The sequence below is a fragment of the Doryrhamphus excisus genome, chromosome 22 (genome assembly GCF_030265055.1).
Source record: "Doryrhamphus excisus isolate RoL2022-K1 chromosome 22, RoL_Dexc_1.0, whole genome shotgun sequence".
Lineage (NCBI taxonomy): Eukaryota > Metazoa > Chordata > Actinopteri > Syngnathiformes > Syngnathidae > Doryrhamphus > Doryrhamphus excisus.
Genome location: NC_080487.1, coordinates 1844632 through 1860827, shown reverse-complemented (window position 1 = coordinate 1860827; position 16196 = coordinate 1844632). Strand labels below are relative to the sequence as shown.

At 41.9% G+C, this 16196-nt stretch overlaps 3 protein-coding genes across 5 annotated transcripts in view; 2 read left to right on the top strand and 1 right to left on the bottom strand.

The window, feature by feature from the left end:
- The first annotated feature begins 50 nt into the window (after positions 1 to 50).
- Positions 51 to 5655, top strand: LOC131109338 (cAMP-dependent protein kinase type I-alpha regulatory subunit). 2 transcript variants are annotated; one of them, XM_058061248.1, is made up of 11 exons: positions 51 to 208; positions 1411 to 1619; positions 2570 to 2740; positions 2840 to 2931; positions 3012 to 3073; positions 3164 to 3210; positions 3342 to 3500; positions 3965 to 4025; positions 4184 to 4305; positions 4445 to 4526; positions 4728 to 5655. In XM_058061248.1, the coding sequence occupies exons 2-11, from the start codon at positions 1446 to 1448 to the stop codon at positions 4898 to 4900; spliced, it is 1143 nt and encodes a 380-aa protein (XP_057917231.1). In that variant the 5' UTR covers positions 51 to 208; positions 1411 to 1445; the 3' UTR covers positions 4901 to 5655. The 2 variants fall into 2 exon arrangements, with proteins under 2 accessions (XP_057917231.1, XP_057917232.1); XM_058061249.1 differs by having other exon boundaries at positions 128 to 146.
- Positions 5656 to 6024: 369 nt separating this feature from the next.
- fam20a (FAM20A golgi associated secretory pathway pseudokinase) lies at positions 6025 to 15236 on the bottom strand. The gene is made up of 11 exons (XM_058061242.1): positions 14717 to 15236; positions 11623 to 11816; positions 11493 to 11543; positions 11204 to 11282; positions 10429 to 10521; positions 8883 to 8998; positions 8126 to 8306; positions 7932 to 8041; positions 7772 to 7853; positions 7632 to 7691; positions 6025 to 7370 (listed from the first exon to the last, which is right to left on the bottom strand). The coding sequence occupies exons 1-11, from the start codon at positions 15049 to 15051 to the stop codon at positions 7100 to 7102; spliced, it is 1572 nt and encodes a 523-aa protein (XP_057917225.1). The 5' UTR covers positions 15052 to 15236; the 3' UTR covers positions 6025 to 7099.
- The window catches only part of LOC131109324 (myoferlin-like), a 35532-nt gene continuing 28143 nt past the window's right edge, over positions 8808 to 16196 (top strand). The window contains exon 1 of one of the 2 annotated variants that reach the window (XM_058061218.1): positions 8808 to 9066. The gene's annotated coding sequence lies outside the window, so the exon portion shown is untranslated. Of the gene's footprint in view, positions 9071 to 16196 lie in introns of both variants that reach the window. The other variant, XM_058061217.1, reaches the window with a different exon arrangement.

Genomic DNA, 16196 nt, shown 5'->3' with positions numbered 1-16196 from the left:
TTTAAGGTTGCTAGGGGTTACGGGCTCACATGTCAGAACGAGGAGTATTGACGTCAGTGAAGGCCGTTGATTGGCTCTCAGCAGTATCCGGTGGGGCAGCGGTCCAGGGCTCGAGAAAAGATCGAAGAGAGCAGAATCTGTTAACGGTACGCTCTGAAAAATACCTGCTGTCCCCGTCGAAGGGCTCGGTAGGATTTTACTGTATCTTGTGAGTATTCCTATTCTTTTACTTGAACGTACGCATGACCTCTGGATAGGTGAAATTTGTTTTCTCTGCTTCGCGTTTGTTTATGATAGAACCCAAGATGGCGTCACTGCAAGAGGGCTTTGCCTTTGCACCGAGCTAGCAAGCTATATATCCAGCTACACTCTTTTATCGCGGTATTTACCCGTGGCAGACAAGTAAAACATTATATTGATGGCATTTGGTTTTGTGATGTATGGTACGTGACGTTTGCGAAACAGTCTGCTTATTGTCTGTGGCTTTTCTGACGCCGTTAGCCTCCTTTCTAGCCCCCCTGACCTAGACGTTAGTACACACTGTACACAGTGATACATTCTATTTGTATGCTAGGAAGAATTTATTTCAATGCAGGCATGGCTCTATTTTTTCAAACGTATACAATTACCTACTGTGTAGCAAGGTCATTGCGTACGTAAATTATTTCCCCAATATAACTGTCAGCCTCATAGGATTGTGCAGCTGATATCAAGTAAAACCATTAGGTAGCACTCGAATTCTGCATATTGTCTATCACTCCATCTAGATGAAAATAAATAAGTAATAGAATATTTTAGATATTTCCTATACAATTTGTGCTAGTTTGGATTTTTTTCCCTATACAATTTGCATTAGTTTGGATTCAGTTAGTGTGTGCTAGCATGTTTCTGTGAAAATTTGATGCACATGTATGATAGCGTTGCATTCACAGGATGAATGTGGTTTATTTGGAGTTCCTGCAGTTATACACACTTCAACACACAGGCCTTCCTGTTCTATGAAGTTCAACCACCCTTTGAGCGATAAGCGGCGTGTGAAAATAAGTTTCATCGCAGATGTTGGTCAGATGATCCGCATTAGTTTTCTTAGAAACGCTATTGCAGTCACAATAGCCGTCATGCTGTTTAGTTTGACAAAGTACCCGAATGTTAATAAATAGGCCTCATATTGGTTAGCTTTTTTGTGATGATATCGAACTTGATGGAAAATGTTGTGGTCTGAAGTCAGACATCATATGACCAGTTTCAGTCCTGCCGCTAAACATGAAGTGCGTCTTTGTCTTTGCACTCTGGCTCTATTTGTCTCGCATCCCTGTTATCCAGTTGTCCTACCAACTCCCATGTTAAACAGCGAGGACCTCATCGTCTTGTTGTGTTCATCTCTTCCTCTTTGCTCTGTCCCACATCAAGGTTAGAGGTCATAGAACAAGGTTGCCGTTGTCATCATGGCTTCTGGAAGCACGAGCAGCGAGGAGGAGCGGAGCCTGAGGGAGTGCGAGCAGTACGTGCAGAAACACAACATCCAACAGCTGCTGAAGGACTGCATTGTCCAGCTGTGCACCTCCAGGCCCGACAGGCCCATGGCCTTCCTCAGAGAGTACTTTGAGAGGCTGGAGAAGGTGGGTCTCGCCACCGGACACGCACATACAGTATTTTATTATGAACTATAGCTGATTAATATGCATTGTAGAATTTTTTTTTGGCTTGTCAGGCAATATTTATTTTATCTCACTGAGGAGATCCCAGAGGGTTATAATTGATTTATTGTTCCGCTGCTTCGAGCATAGGACACAACTTAGGCCCTGTCCACACGGGAACACCCTTGAGATTTTTTGTTTGAAAAAAATGTGCGTCCCGACTGTGCAAGATTAGTCAGCAGTGGCATCCAGATGGGAAGCGATCACTCAGTGAAAGTGATGTAATACACAAGGCGCTGTTAACTGACAGGCATCGGAACCATGTGACACATCAATCCAACCCATCCATCCATTCATACATCATCCGGGGTGTCGCCGGGGCAGCAGCCCAAGCAGGGAGGCCCAGACTTCCCTCTCCTCAGCCACTTCGTCCAGCTCCTCCCGGCGGATCCCCGGGCGGTCCCAGGATATGCTCGGAATTGGAGGTGCTGATTCTCATCCCTGCCGCTACACACTCACAGCAGGACTACGTCATGTGCACAAAGCTTAGCCCCAATCCGGCAGCCACCAAACCAAAACCCCACAACGTCCTGGCTAGGCTTAGAAATTCTGTCCATAAAAGTAATGAACAGAATGGATGACCAAACCGTAGGAGAAAAAGAAGGCATGGACATAAGTCGGCGGTTTTCCGCTTTTTCCGAGGCTCAAGACTTGGAAGATGTGTGTAGACATTAATTTAAGGAATGATTAAAATACTCGCTGCAGGTGTTATGAATGATTCCAGCATGGTAAGACAACTAGCACACAGCAACACACTAAAGGGACATCTGTTTGCCTGACATAATCCTTATTAAAAACCACGGAACCTGTCATTTTTAAGAAAACCTGTCACGGCGCACCAATTGACTCTTGCATCAATCCTCCCTCACCAGGAGGAAGTCAAGCAGATTCAGAACCAGCAGAAGGCCAGCAGTTCACGCTCAGACTCCCGCGATGAGGAGGTGTCTCCACCCATGAACCCCGTGGTGAAGGGTCGCAGACGGAGAGGAGCCTTCAGCGCTGAGGTGTACACAGAGGAGGACGCAGCCTCGTATGTCAGAAAGGTACACACACGTTGACTCGGTACCCTGACATACTTTCTTGCATCATCAGTTTGATATGAAGTGGTCGCTTCATTCCTTGGTGTGTGTCGTTTCTTTAAGGTCATTCCGAAGGACTACAAGACAATGGCAGCTTTAGCCAAAGCTATTGAGAAAAACGTTCTCTTCTCTCACCTGGATGACAACGAGAGGAGGTAGCTTATTTGAATTCAGTTAGATTTTTTAAGGTTTTAATAAATAGTATCTAACGGTCACATTTGTTTTTCTTTCCCAGTGACATATTTGATGCCATGTTTCCAGTCACCTACATCGCCGGGGAGACCGTTATTTTGCAGGGTGGGATTGCTTTCTCATGCATTTATGAAAAATGTAATAAAAACATGTCTTGATGAGTGTCTATTGTTCATTTTTATTGTTAACCTGCAGGTGACGAGGGTGACAATTTCTACGTTATAGACCAAGGGGAGATGGATGTGAGTATGAAAAGTCAAACCTTGCAAAAATATTGAAATCAGCACACAGGAAGTAGCCAGATCATTAACAAATAGTAAAAAGAAAAAAAAACATTTTCCCAATCCTTTATGCGTTGTCTTTGACCTGACAGGTCTACGTGAACAACGAATGGGTGACGAGCATCGGTGAAGGCGGCAGCTTTGGGGAGCTGGCACTGATCTACGGCACCCCGAGGGCCGCCACCGTCAGAGCCAAGACCAACGTCAAGCTGTGGGGCATTGACAGAGACAGCTACAGGAGAATACTCATGGTGAGCAGATGTTGGCAATCTTCTCTTAAGATTATATATTTTAAGACGTAGCTTTGATGCTAATGAGCTGTGTTTGACCACATCTGTCTCAGATTGTATTAGATTGTCAGCTATGTCTGTCGGGCTCCACTTTAGAGATATGTTGCTGTTATAACATCGTTGACAAGCCAGTTTTGCATAATAGGGCACCTTATAACAGAAGAGAGGTGCGGCAATTAATCAATTAATTGATGATTAATCAATTCTTTAATTAATCAACTATTTTGGTCTTTGCAAAACAGCAATTTATGCCTCTTTTCTTTCTCAAATCAATAACTCGACCCTTTGTGTTGAGTTGTGGACTCCTATAGAGCTGCTACACACAATAACCCGCACAGAAAACTCCTCCAGTGTGGATAGTGCCCGATTTAGGGGAATGAATCATTAGTTGCAGGCCTAAACAGAAAGATGCTTTTGTTTTGTAGGGAAGCACTTTGAGAAAGAGGAAGATGTACGAGGAATTCCTCAGGAAAGTGTCCATTTTAGGTGGGTTGATTCCGTTGATTTTTCAGATTAATTACAAAGGATTCTCCCTTTTGTGTTTGATGCTGAGATCAGAAATACCTCATAAGGGATTGTAACAAATATTTGTCAAGATCAGTAACAGCTTTAAATATGATCTGTCATGCCGGCCCCTCCCTCAGAGTCTCTTGACAAGTGGGAGCGCCTGACCGTCGCCGACGCTCTGGAGCCGGTCCAGTTTGAGGACGGCCAAAAGATAGTTGTGCAGGGTGAACCCGGAGACGAGTTCTTCATCATCTTGGAGGTAAATGCCGGATCCGTAGCCTCCTGAGAAGCACCCACAAAGACTTCCAACGATATCGGCATCGTCAAGGCACGCTCGGTGTCACATTTATTTGACTTAATTAACTGTGTGTTCTTGTTGTCGTTTGTGTGCGTTTAAGGGTTCAGCTGCCGTGTTGCAGCGTCGCTCAGAGAACGAGGAATTTGTGGAAGTGGGGAGATTAGGACCATCTGACTACTTTGGTAAAAATGAAATTGTTACTTACAGCTTCTAACTATATTGAAATGATATTTATTTATTGTATTCCTACTGTGCTGACTGGCTGGAAACATCGTATTGACTTGACTTTATGATGACACTCAATATGAAACTACATAAAAAGACAAATTTTAATCTTAAATTAATCTTATTATAATCTTATCTTATTTTTCTGTGTGGTGCAGGTGAGATCGCTCTGCTGATGAACCGCCCCCGCGCCGCCACCGTGGTCGCCCGCGGCCCCCTGAAGTGCGTCAAGCTGGACCGGCCTCGCTTCGAGCGCGTCCTGGGCCCGTGTTCAGACATCCTCAAGCGCAACATCCAACAGTACAACAGCTTCGTCTCGCTGTCTGTTTGAAGGTGCTCGTCGCCACCCACCCGGCCCCCCCAATCCTTCCTCCCTCTCTCTGTTCCTCCTTCTAGACCCAGGGTCCACCCACGTGATTTGCTTTTTGCCACTTTCTTGCCTCCTCCCCCCGCCCCCCTTCCCTCCCCTTTTACTTTCGTGGTTACCGCCCGTCACGCCGAGGTGACTTTTTAGCCGTTCACCAGCGCTTGTACCAGCTGCTGTAACGTTACCGTGTAGGCACAGTTGCATCACGCTACCTATGTCATATATCTGCTGGTTCCGCTTTGTTTTAAGACACGCAAAGCTGAGAAGGTTAAGGAGATGTGGGCTCTCAAAAAAGACAGGACAATCACAAAAAAAAAAACCTCACACGGCCAATTTATTCCACCCGTCGTCCCATTACACAAGCCCCCAGCAGACGTGACCGTAGAAGACCAAATGTTGTGGCTTTGATGCGATGACTCCTTTTTCAAACGTTTGCTTGGTAGGATGAAATAATAGCGAGGGTGAGGAATCCCAAAAGTTGACTTTTAGTCTGCAGCTTCCAGGCTGGTGCCAAATGTTTATAAAGGTGGAAATGTTACATATTTGGAGCTCAAAACAGAGTGTCTTTTGTTTTTTTAAAACCCTTTTGTCCTAATCTGTACAACAACTCTACAAGAACTGCCTTGGGGAGAAATATCTTTAAAAAAAAAAAATAAAGTGGAAAAAAAACCAAAAGTATTGTGTATTTCAGTATTGAGGTTTTTTTTTTTTTTTAGTATATACCAAATAACTTGGTCACTCTTATGCTATGGTTTGTAATCTAGTTAATGATCATCGACGCAATCAATATTATTCAATTTGTGGTTTGGAGTGATGGTGATAGTGGAAAAAAATGGTCTTTTGTAAACACTTATTTTTCCATGAATTCTATTTTAGGTGTGGAGTGCCACAAAATAAATACTTCTTGTCGATTGAGTGACACCAACAGTATGTTATTGTATTATGTAATAATGGGTTTAGCCCCCCCCCTCTTCTCTCCCCAATGTAAAGAAACATATTGCAGAACATCAGAGTTTTTTCTGGTGTGGATATTTATTTAAACCTTCGCTTTTTGCCTACTGGATCAGCTTGGGATTATTTTTCTCTACTTTTTGGGGGTATGATGTTGTCACACAAACCCATACAAAATACCGCACGGCCCCCTGCAGCTTTGTGCAGAAGCGTGGATATTTGATCGGTGACCCCACGACTATTTAGATGACCTCCGATTTTACGTCTTTCCTGCCATTTTTCATGTCATTTGTATTCTGATTGCAGCAGCCATGTTAGTTGGAGATGAGTGTCTTTTCTTTGGCTGATCATCATCTTGTGTTGCCCCCCCCCCGGCGCCCCACTCAGGCTATCCTTGTGGAGTTAGTCACTTCCCGTCCATCCCACTAAACCACTATTTGATACGGATGAAGGTGTACGTCAGACTAATGTAAATAGCTGCAACATCAGCATTGGTTTTAAATGTTTTAGCCACACTGCAATCGTCCCGGTTTGCCTTAGCTGACCTTTCCTGGGCTTACGGTAGTTTTTGGTCACTCCTGCTGGTTTCCGACCTTTAAAGCGGGTTGCGGTGCACTGTATTGCGAGGCGATCAGAGGACCATTCTTTTTCTATTCTTACCCTGTATTCAGTTTCACCTCCTATATGTGCAAAGATGTTTATCCTTTTTTGGTATAGATTGTTCCAGATGGCAGTTTAAGCAATAAAAAAGTAAAAAGAATTGCCTCCAGTGTGTTTTTTGTACATTTATTAGTTCATTAATTCTATAGCGGGTGAATTGGATGGAAAACAGTGATAATGGTTGAGTGGGTTATCACCCATAACATTTGAATATCTGTTTGTACATTTGTTTTTCTGAACTTTATTATTGTGTCTGTACAAAATAGTCTGAAATGGGGAAAATATAAAAAAAATCATTTATCAATAAATGCAGGCATTTAAGGAAGTATAATATTAAGTGCTCTCATGTGTTTGGTTATTGTTATAGCTGACATTCTTTGACATTATGCCTTGCCATAAATGCAGTCTTTATATGTGGACTTGAACATTATTCCCCATATGTACACTATGGGATTCACAGCATCTTTTATCCATGGCTTGTTTCATTAAAATCGAAACAACTGCACTTCATCATGAAGTCTTAAAGAGAAGCAGAGTGACTTTCATGCTCTGCTACCTGGCCTTTTTGCTCTCCGTCTTGGCCTCAGATTTCAATGTGGACTTTACAAAGTCACTGGAGATGACTCGGTCCTTGCCCAGCCTTCGGACGCAGCGCTGGACCACTCTCAGGATCTTGTGTAACCTGCGGTCCAGAGCTGAGAGGTGGGGTTCTGTTAGGATGGGCTGCAAAGGGTCTTTCTGCAGAGACTCCCTCATCACGTCACTCAGCTGGAATTGTGTTTGAGCCAGCAGCTGGAGCCTCAATAGAGTGGAACGCTTTATCCTGGGATGAGATGTAGGATGGAGACACAAGGGATGTTTTCATGGTAAAAAAACAGAACTATTTTCATATATTTTCCTCCCCTACAAAAAAGTCTAGCCTGGAGATTTACATATGCAAACCAGCAGGCAGCCTCAAACGACTTATCAGAGCTTTTTCTCCTGTCACTCACACTGATAGAGCCCGAAAAAGCTAAAAGGTTGGGCAACATCAATAAAGCAGAGTCATCAAATGTATCCAACAGCATCATAGCACCATACTTACATGCAGCACTGAGATAGAGGAGCCAGGATGGACATCTCATCTTGGCTGTGCTTCCCAAATCTATTATCACACAGTTTTGACACCACATGTGAATAAGATCACGGCCCCAAAACTAAAACTCATATGTTTCGGTCTCTCACCCTCTGGCATTGTCCAAATGGAGAAGAAAACCTTCGTCGCCAAATTTAGTGAAGATCTCATAGTGGTGTCGATCCATGTTTCCTGCAAGAAGATTTAGAGATACGTCAAAACAGGTGAAGGCGTAGCCATGGAGTGGATTCAGTGCTAATGTGTCATTACCCATTAGAAAGTCAAAGATGGACATGTCGATGATGTTGAGGAGGCGGTTGCCTGAATTGTAAGGATAAAGCTGCTTTATCGTATCACAGTAGAGCGGATTCATCTCCCATCTTTTACAGCAAAAAAAAAAAATAGACATAAATGATATACAATTATAAATAAAACATGTATTGTTATCTTATCATGAGTCTTACTCTTCCCGTCCGGTGAAGGAGTAGGAGCGGATCCACGGGTTGGGGATGGAGATACGGGGGGCGATGCTGAGGCCAGGCAGGTAGGCAGACAAGGAACCCTCCAGCAGGTCAGGGGTTCCGCACACTGCATACTCGGTCTTACACACATACAGACACTTGGCGAAAAAACACGTGTTGTTTGCTGTTTGGAAGGGAAAATGGATGATGGTTAGTTTGTTGTTTACATAAGTGACCCATTTAGGCTTCTGTTGTTTGTTGATTACATATAGATGTGTGCTTAGCAACACATGTTAAATAAGTACATTTTTCAACTTGTCAACTAAAAAATTAAATAAAAATACATATTGTTTTTTGCATTATAGAATTAATATAGAATTATTAATTATTATTAATTAATTATAGAATTAATTATTATACTGAAGTATTTTAGCTTGTGTTTTTGTCCACTTGTTGCTACTAATTTCCCACTGACTAATCATATTATAATAATATAATATAATATAATAATACAGTTATTTAAGCTTTAATTTGTAACATGAATTTAATAAATGAATTCATAAAAATTCTATTTATAAGTATCAACTGTATAAAGCGCAGTCCTACAACTGCACTACTGCACTTTGTCCACTAGATGGTGCAAATTGTCAAATGAAAAACTCAACACAGGCGAAGAAGAAATAAACTAAACGTAAACAACAAACATTTATATACTGGCCTTTTTACCGCGACACCCCTGCTTTTAAACGAAGACATTTACCCGGCGAGGTGAAGAAAACTGCTCGAAGTTCGTCATTTCTGGTCACTTGGAGCACCTCTCCGGTGAGGTTCAGCCACCTGCCAGCCACAGGAGGAACTCTGCGGAAGTCCAGGATCCTAATGCGGGGATCACATGAATGATTCACCGCTAACCACACAGCACGGCAGTACAAATTCAGAGTACCGTAAGTAAGTATATTCTTTTTGTGTTCTTGCTAAAAAAAAGATATAAAAAAGAAACTAATGAGAATGCTTACAAAGTGACGATATGAAAGCATTTTTAGACTTGTATTACAACACTTGTATCCCTATGAAGAACCGTACACTGCCTTAAGGCCATGTTTAGTCATTGATAGCCAATTAGAGTGTGAAGCTAAAAGTATGAAAGATTGTTGAGTGGTAGTGAAAAAAGCCTCAGGCAAGACACAGACTTGCAATAAATGTAAATATGAGTGTAGCCAATGTGTCTGTGGGATAATAATAGTCTGTATCAAATTATAGCTAACTTTTTGTAAAGACTTACAAGATCATGCCTTAATGATTCTGTGTAGTAGCCTACATATTGTACTTTAATAAATCACATTACTTAAACTATTGCGCACTTTCTCATGAAGTGTGTGTGGTTTGTTATGCTTACTCAGTTGGGAAATTCTAGGATGTCATTGTGTGGAATTTTGTGCCTGTGGTGACCTTTCACTTACACAGTATTAAAAAAACAACAACAACTTGAACTCTAAGTTGTGTGACTTTTGGGTCATTCAACTTTCGTTGTATCTTTTTTTTAGAGCCACTCACTTTTTTTTAAGTATTATTTTTTTGATTTTTTGCTTACGGTGTACAGTGCGGGGCTGCACGGCGTTTGAGTGGTTAGCGTGCAAGCCTCACAGCTAGATGGAATGACATTTTTTTATGTCTGTTTTCATGATCGGAAAATCAGATACTGATATTGCATTTTTATGATGATATCTGGCCGATAATTATCAGTACCGACAATTATCCCTAGTCTATAGTCAAATGTAAATGCTAAGTCATATGCTTGAGATAATGCTACATTTACTGTATTTTCTGGACGATAAGCCGCTCCGGAGTATAAGTTGCACAAGGCCAAAAATGCATAATTAGGTAGAAAAAAACATACATAAGTCGCACTGGAGTATAAGTGGCATTTTTTGTGGGTAATTTATTTTCCAAACTACTTGACCAAAACAGACGTTACATCATCTTGGAAGGCAAGTTCTAACAATAAAAGAATAGAGAACAGGCTGAATAGGTGTAAGATATGCTAACACAATGTTTATTCAGCTACACAAAAAATAAACATGAACACAAAAGGTGTCCAGTGTTTATGTAACATAAACACTTTTTTCACTTATAAGTCGCAGGAACAGCCAACCTATGAAAAAAAGTGCGACTTATAGTCCGGAAAATACTGTACTTGCATTTTTACTATTGGCACAATTACAAACTTTTTGTTTTTTATCAATGCTGTGGGTTTTCCAAGGCAGACCTAAAGCTGATGCATAGTGACGTTTATGACGGTACTTTACCTGTCCAGGTGAAAGGCAGCTATCTCTGCATTGTGTCTCTGGACATCAACAAAATAGAAGACATCTTCTGGAGTCTCCTCGTCCCTCTGCTGCCTGACACACACACACACACACACACATGTGTAAGTAGCGTGTTAATGGAGGTTGTAAATGGGGCTCTATACCAGGGGTGGGCAAACTACGGCCCGGGGGCCACATCCGGCCCGCCAAGTGTTTGAATACGGCCCGCCCAATCTTTCCAAAGTATTTCATTTAAACTCAACATACAACCTGGCATCATGGCCTGAGCCAACCTTTTGATGGTTGTATCAATTTCGTTTTTTGACATGGTCTGTTGTTTACAAAGTGCTCCTGAAAAAAGGGACACAAGCACATAATAATAATAATAATAATTATTATTACATTATTATAATTATTATTAGAACTATTATGATTATTATAATTATTATATTAATGCTAATTGTTATATTAATTATATATAATATTATTGTTATATTTGCATATTTTACATAATAATAATATAATAATTATTATTTTAATTTTATTGTAATTATTATAATATTTTATTATTTTAAAATCTTTAAATATAAAGATAAAATAATAAATAATAATAGCAGATTGCATGACAATTTTACAGATACAATAATACCAGGTGGACTGTTACGTGTAAAATATATAATCTGCCCCCCCCCCCCCGTAAATTTTGTCATATCAATGCGGCCCGCGAGTCAAAAAGTTTGCCCACCCCTGCTCTATACTGTAGATGTAAGCTCACCTCATTGGCTTGAACATGGCCTTGGCAAAGTTCTGCATCTTAAGAGCGAGTTTCAGGTGGTGTCCACTGGGCTTCACTACTGCGTTAAATACAAAAAAATATATAGCAGGACATTATGCTATGAAAATTGTAATCCTTTGATTTTCATTATGTTGGACACTCCATGTAAGAACATGAGCTACAAGCCTTCCAAGAAGCATTATTGAGCTCAATACAACATTGAAGCAGGAATTCAGAACATTCATAGACACGTGGAGTGAGGTTACAAATGTAGGTGAACTGACCTTACCTTGGCTGCAGTCGCATGCCCCTTTTAGAGCCTTCTCATCTTGAGTGTAGTCTGTAAGAGGATGATGTATGGAATGAATAATTCATGCAAAGAATAGCTCCAATCATGTTTGGCTTCATCCGTCCGTCACCTGCATTGACCACGGTCATGTCTTGCATGTCCCTGAGCAGCTGTGTGATAGCGGGGTCCCGGCGGGAGTACAGCGCATAGCGACTTATTCCCAAGTGGAACTTGAGCCAACTGGCGTCGGGGTCAAAAGCCACGTCGTGTTCCACGACGGTGATGTTGGAGGCGGCCGCAGCTTCACTGTATAGCTTCATGTGTCTGAGGGGGGAAATAATGAATACAAGTAGTGTTAGCGGCGGTCGTGTGGTTACTAGCGCGCAGACATCACAGCTAGGAGACTCGGGTTCAATTCCACCCTCGGCTATCTCTGTGTGGAGTTTGCATGTTCTCCCCGTGCATGTGTGGGTTTTCTCCGGGTACTCCGGTTTCTGTGATTGGCTGGCCACCAGTCCAGGGTGTACCCCGCCTCTCGCCCCGAAGACAGCTGGGATAGGCTCCAGCACCCCCCGCGACCCTCGTGAGGATAAGCGGCAGAAAATTAATGAATGAAGTAGCGTTAGCTGGCTTATTGGTCATGATGCTAAACTCCGTCCAGAGTGGAGATTTTGAAAAACTTTGGAAACAAAAGTAGTGCCGAATCTGTGGCAGTCCAGTTTTATTTGTGGCGGGCTGTGGTGGCTAATTGAAGACAAAGGCAGTTATTTATTTTTGTAGAACTATAGACAAATAGACAATAGACAAATATACAGCGTGAGGCTAAGTGATCTGAAACATTTGTAGGTTAAATAAAAGACAAATAAAGTAAAGTAACAAAGAATTGTTTTTATTTTCGAAAAGTACATATAATGCCATTGTTTTTGGTTTATTTTTCACGAATTGGACTGGTTAGCATGGCGCTTTTATTGTGGAAACATTTATCAAAACAAACTAATCACAACGAGCGTTCCGTTTGCACTTCCATCTTGGTATACATGATCCCGTACCAGCCGGAAACACCATCTTGTTATGGGTTACCAACTTCAACGCTACTGAATCTGCATTGATTTTATTTTTAAAACATAATGAAACAGAATGGCATTATATGTACTTTCTGAAAGTAAAAACACTTTACTTTATTTGCGTTTTATTTAACCTACAAATGTGTCAGATCATTTTGCGTGAACCTGTACAATAAACATAGCCAGGTTATTTTTATGGGCTAGCATATTAATTTACTTGTCCTGGCTTGTGCATCAATATTATAGTATAGACTACGAAAAGAAATTGTCTGTGGTAGACATCTTCTCCAGTGTCGCATCAAACTGATTATCAAGCTCTTATTTCAAGACAAAGTAACTATATATTGTTGCTGTAAATGGCAGCAGAAGCGGAGAAATAGCCATAAAGGGCTCATAATTCTTCTCCTTTTCCACCTCAAGAGACCAAAAATGTCTCCACCGTTCCGAAAGTGTAGAGCAGACATTATCCCGGCCAAGATGGCTTTGTCTCTTGACAGATGAGGACGTTAGGTGGTGGCTTTGAAAAAAAACAAACCTGTTAACTTCAAATGTGCCAGACGTGGGATCTCAGAATAACATGTTTGTGGTGTGGAGGTTGGACTCTGATGACGCATGTTTCGCTGAACGCCGCCTTAATCACTTTGCCCCAAAGCAAACACTTGATTGTTTGGGTGATTTTTTACCAGCGTGGGTGTGCATCTCTTATCATGCACTGATGCTAAATATCTATTTTTTTTTTTTGTTTGTTTGTGTGCGGTGAGTTGAAGAGTCGTAAAATCAGTGACTCTGCCCGTTGACCACAGTCAGGCACATTTATACGTGCTTGCTGAGTGAGGTGATGGGCCAAACCTATCATTTGCGATATGTGTGGTAGTTCATTCATCACTCCAAACCTCAAAGTAGCAGGCACACGGGGGCATAAACAACTTTGTTATGTAAATATATGTGTAACCTTATTAGTAAAATCAACAAAAAAAAATACTTTTATACACGTATCTCTGTAATATAGCTTCCTTGGACGTGTTTTTAACAGTTAAAAGCTTTGATACCATATAAACAAAACATATGATTGTTATTGATGCTATTGAAGCACTCAAGACACCATTAACCAACAATTCCACACATTTCCAAATCAATAATGAATCGATTATTATGACAATTCCTATTGATAACGTAATCAGGTACTATAAAAACTGCAAAAATGTCGTATTTATTACTAACTTTAACTCAACTTTTTTGCGTTGTTTATGTATATATGTATATTGGGGCGGCACGGCGGTCTAGTGGTTAGAGCGCAGACCTCACAGCTAGGAGACCAGGGTTCAATTCCACCCTCGGTCATCTCTGTGTGGAGTTTGCATGTTCTCCCCGTGCATGCATGGGTTTTCTCCGGGTACTCCGGTTTCCTCCCACATTCCAAAAACATGCTAGGTTAATTGGTGACTCCAAATTGTCCATAGGAATGAATGTGAGTGTGAATGGTTGTTTGTCTATATGTGCCCTGTGATTGGCTGGCGACCAGTCCAGGGTGTACCCCGCCTCTCGCCCGAAGACAGCTGGGATAGGCTCCAGCAACCCCCGCGACCCTCATGAGGAAAAAGCGGTAGAAAATGAATGAATGAATATGTATATTGCTAAAATTTGTCAAAGTGAAAGTTATGCTTCCATAAAACGCCCTTTTACTTGAAAACTGAACTTTTACCAATCAACTACTGCTGATATCGAAAGAACGGAAAAAGATAGAAACAAATGTTATTTTTCTGATGAAAGATGAGAGTCTAATTATTTTTTTGGTAGGTACACTATTTATATAGCCCTAGAACACAATTTTCTTTGTGCCGTGAAAAATCAGTCAAAATATTATTTTCTATTGGAAAATTTGCTTTGGTTAGAGTCCGTTTTGGTTTGAGTCGGACCTTCTGAAACAGATCAATGAGACTAACCATGTTATCTATGTTTTTTCACCATTATTGGTTTGATTAACATGTCTATCTTGTCTACAGGGTTGTTAAAACCACGATGTGGCGAGGGATGGCTGTACATCACACTTGAACCAAATACTCAATATGAACGCAGAATTAGACGGTCTAACGTTAAACCACCTTTTTACAGGCTCAGATTCAATGTTTAAGCCTTAAGTGTCTGTCGGTAGAAGCTGACCTTTCCCAGCGTGACACCTTCTTCCTGTAGTAGTCCATCAGCTGCTCCACCTGCAGCAGCCTCTCCTCGGGTCCCGGCATGGGGGCCTGGATGTTATACAAAGGATGAGCGAACAGCCGGTCAAGTTTGGACCCCCCGTTGTCTGGTTCTGAAGGAGTCGTATCCTGGAGCGGAATGAAAGTCCAGCTGGAGATGTGACTGGAGAGGCTGAAGTTGCCGTGGCGACATGGACAGAAGCGTCTGGCCCTGTGCAGCTTTGGCAAAAGGATGAAGTAGATGTCAGCGGAGAAGATAACGGTGAGAGTTGCGGCCAAGAGGAGTCGGTCTTTTCTCATGATGGAGAAGAGAAGTCAAACGGGAAGAAGTTGACTTCACATGCAAGGCATCACCACGAAGCCGCCGCACGGTCCGACGCTGCTGGTGTAGTCTCGGCTGCAGCAACTGAAGAAGGGAGCGAGCGTGTCTCAGCAGCATGCTCTGAGGGTGAGAGAGGGGCAGACTGTGTGTGCTTCACAGAGAGCGAGCGAGCGAGCGAGTGAGGGAGAGAGAGAGTGTGCAGGTATGTAAACAAACAACAGGCCCACCGATTGGGAGTTAGCGTCAAAGGGGCGGGTGCATGATACGCAATCCCACAGTGGGGGTGGAGACTTGTTACCACAGCAGATCTGAATGAAGACATATTTTTATGTACATGTGTTCGGTTGAAAATCCAAGTGTAGTTTTCTATCACGTACTGTATATACAAATACTGTATACTATGTAACACTATACTGTGTAAAAGATAGCTTTTACGGGTATAGTAGCCGGCATCAGGGTCATGAAATTCCACATTCAGAATCCAGTGAAGTGGGATATTGATGCAATCGGATAATTATACTGTGTACGTATTGTCAGCGCCCACTGACTACTATATGGAATGGAATGGAATGGAATGGAATGGAATGGAATGGCCTTTATTGTCATTATACAAGATGTACAACGAGATTGGAGAGCTTCTCCTTTCAATGCAGTAGTCAAGTTAAAAAAAAAGTACATAAAAGTAGAGTAAAAAGACAATTTAACAAGATATATACAAGATATGGCGGCACGGTGGTCTAGGGGTTAGCGCGCAGACCTCACAGCTAGGAGACCAGGGTTCAATCCCACCCTCGGGCATCTCTGTGTGGAGTTTGCATGTTCTCCCCGTGCATGCGTGGGTTTTCTCCGGGTACTCCGGTTTCCTCCCACATTCCAAAAACATGCTAGGTTAATTGGCGACTCCAAATTGTCCACAGGTATGAATGTGAGTGTGAATGGTTGTTTGTCTATATGTGCCCTGTGATTGGCTGGCGACCAGTCTAGGGTGTACCCCGCCAGCTGGGATAGGCTGTCCTCGTGAGGAAAAACGGTAGAAAATGAATGAATGAATATACAAGATATTTGATATTTGAACTGTGTTACAGTTAAACTATATGAGTCTGACAGAGATATTTGCTTTCAA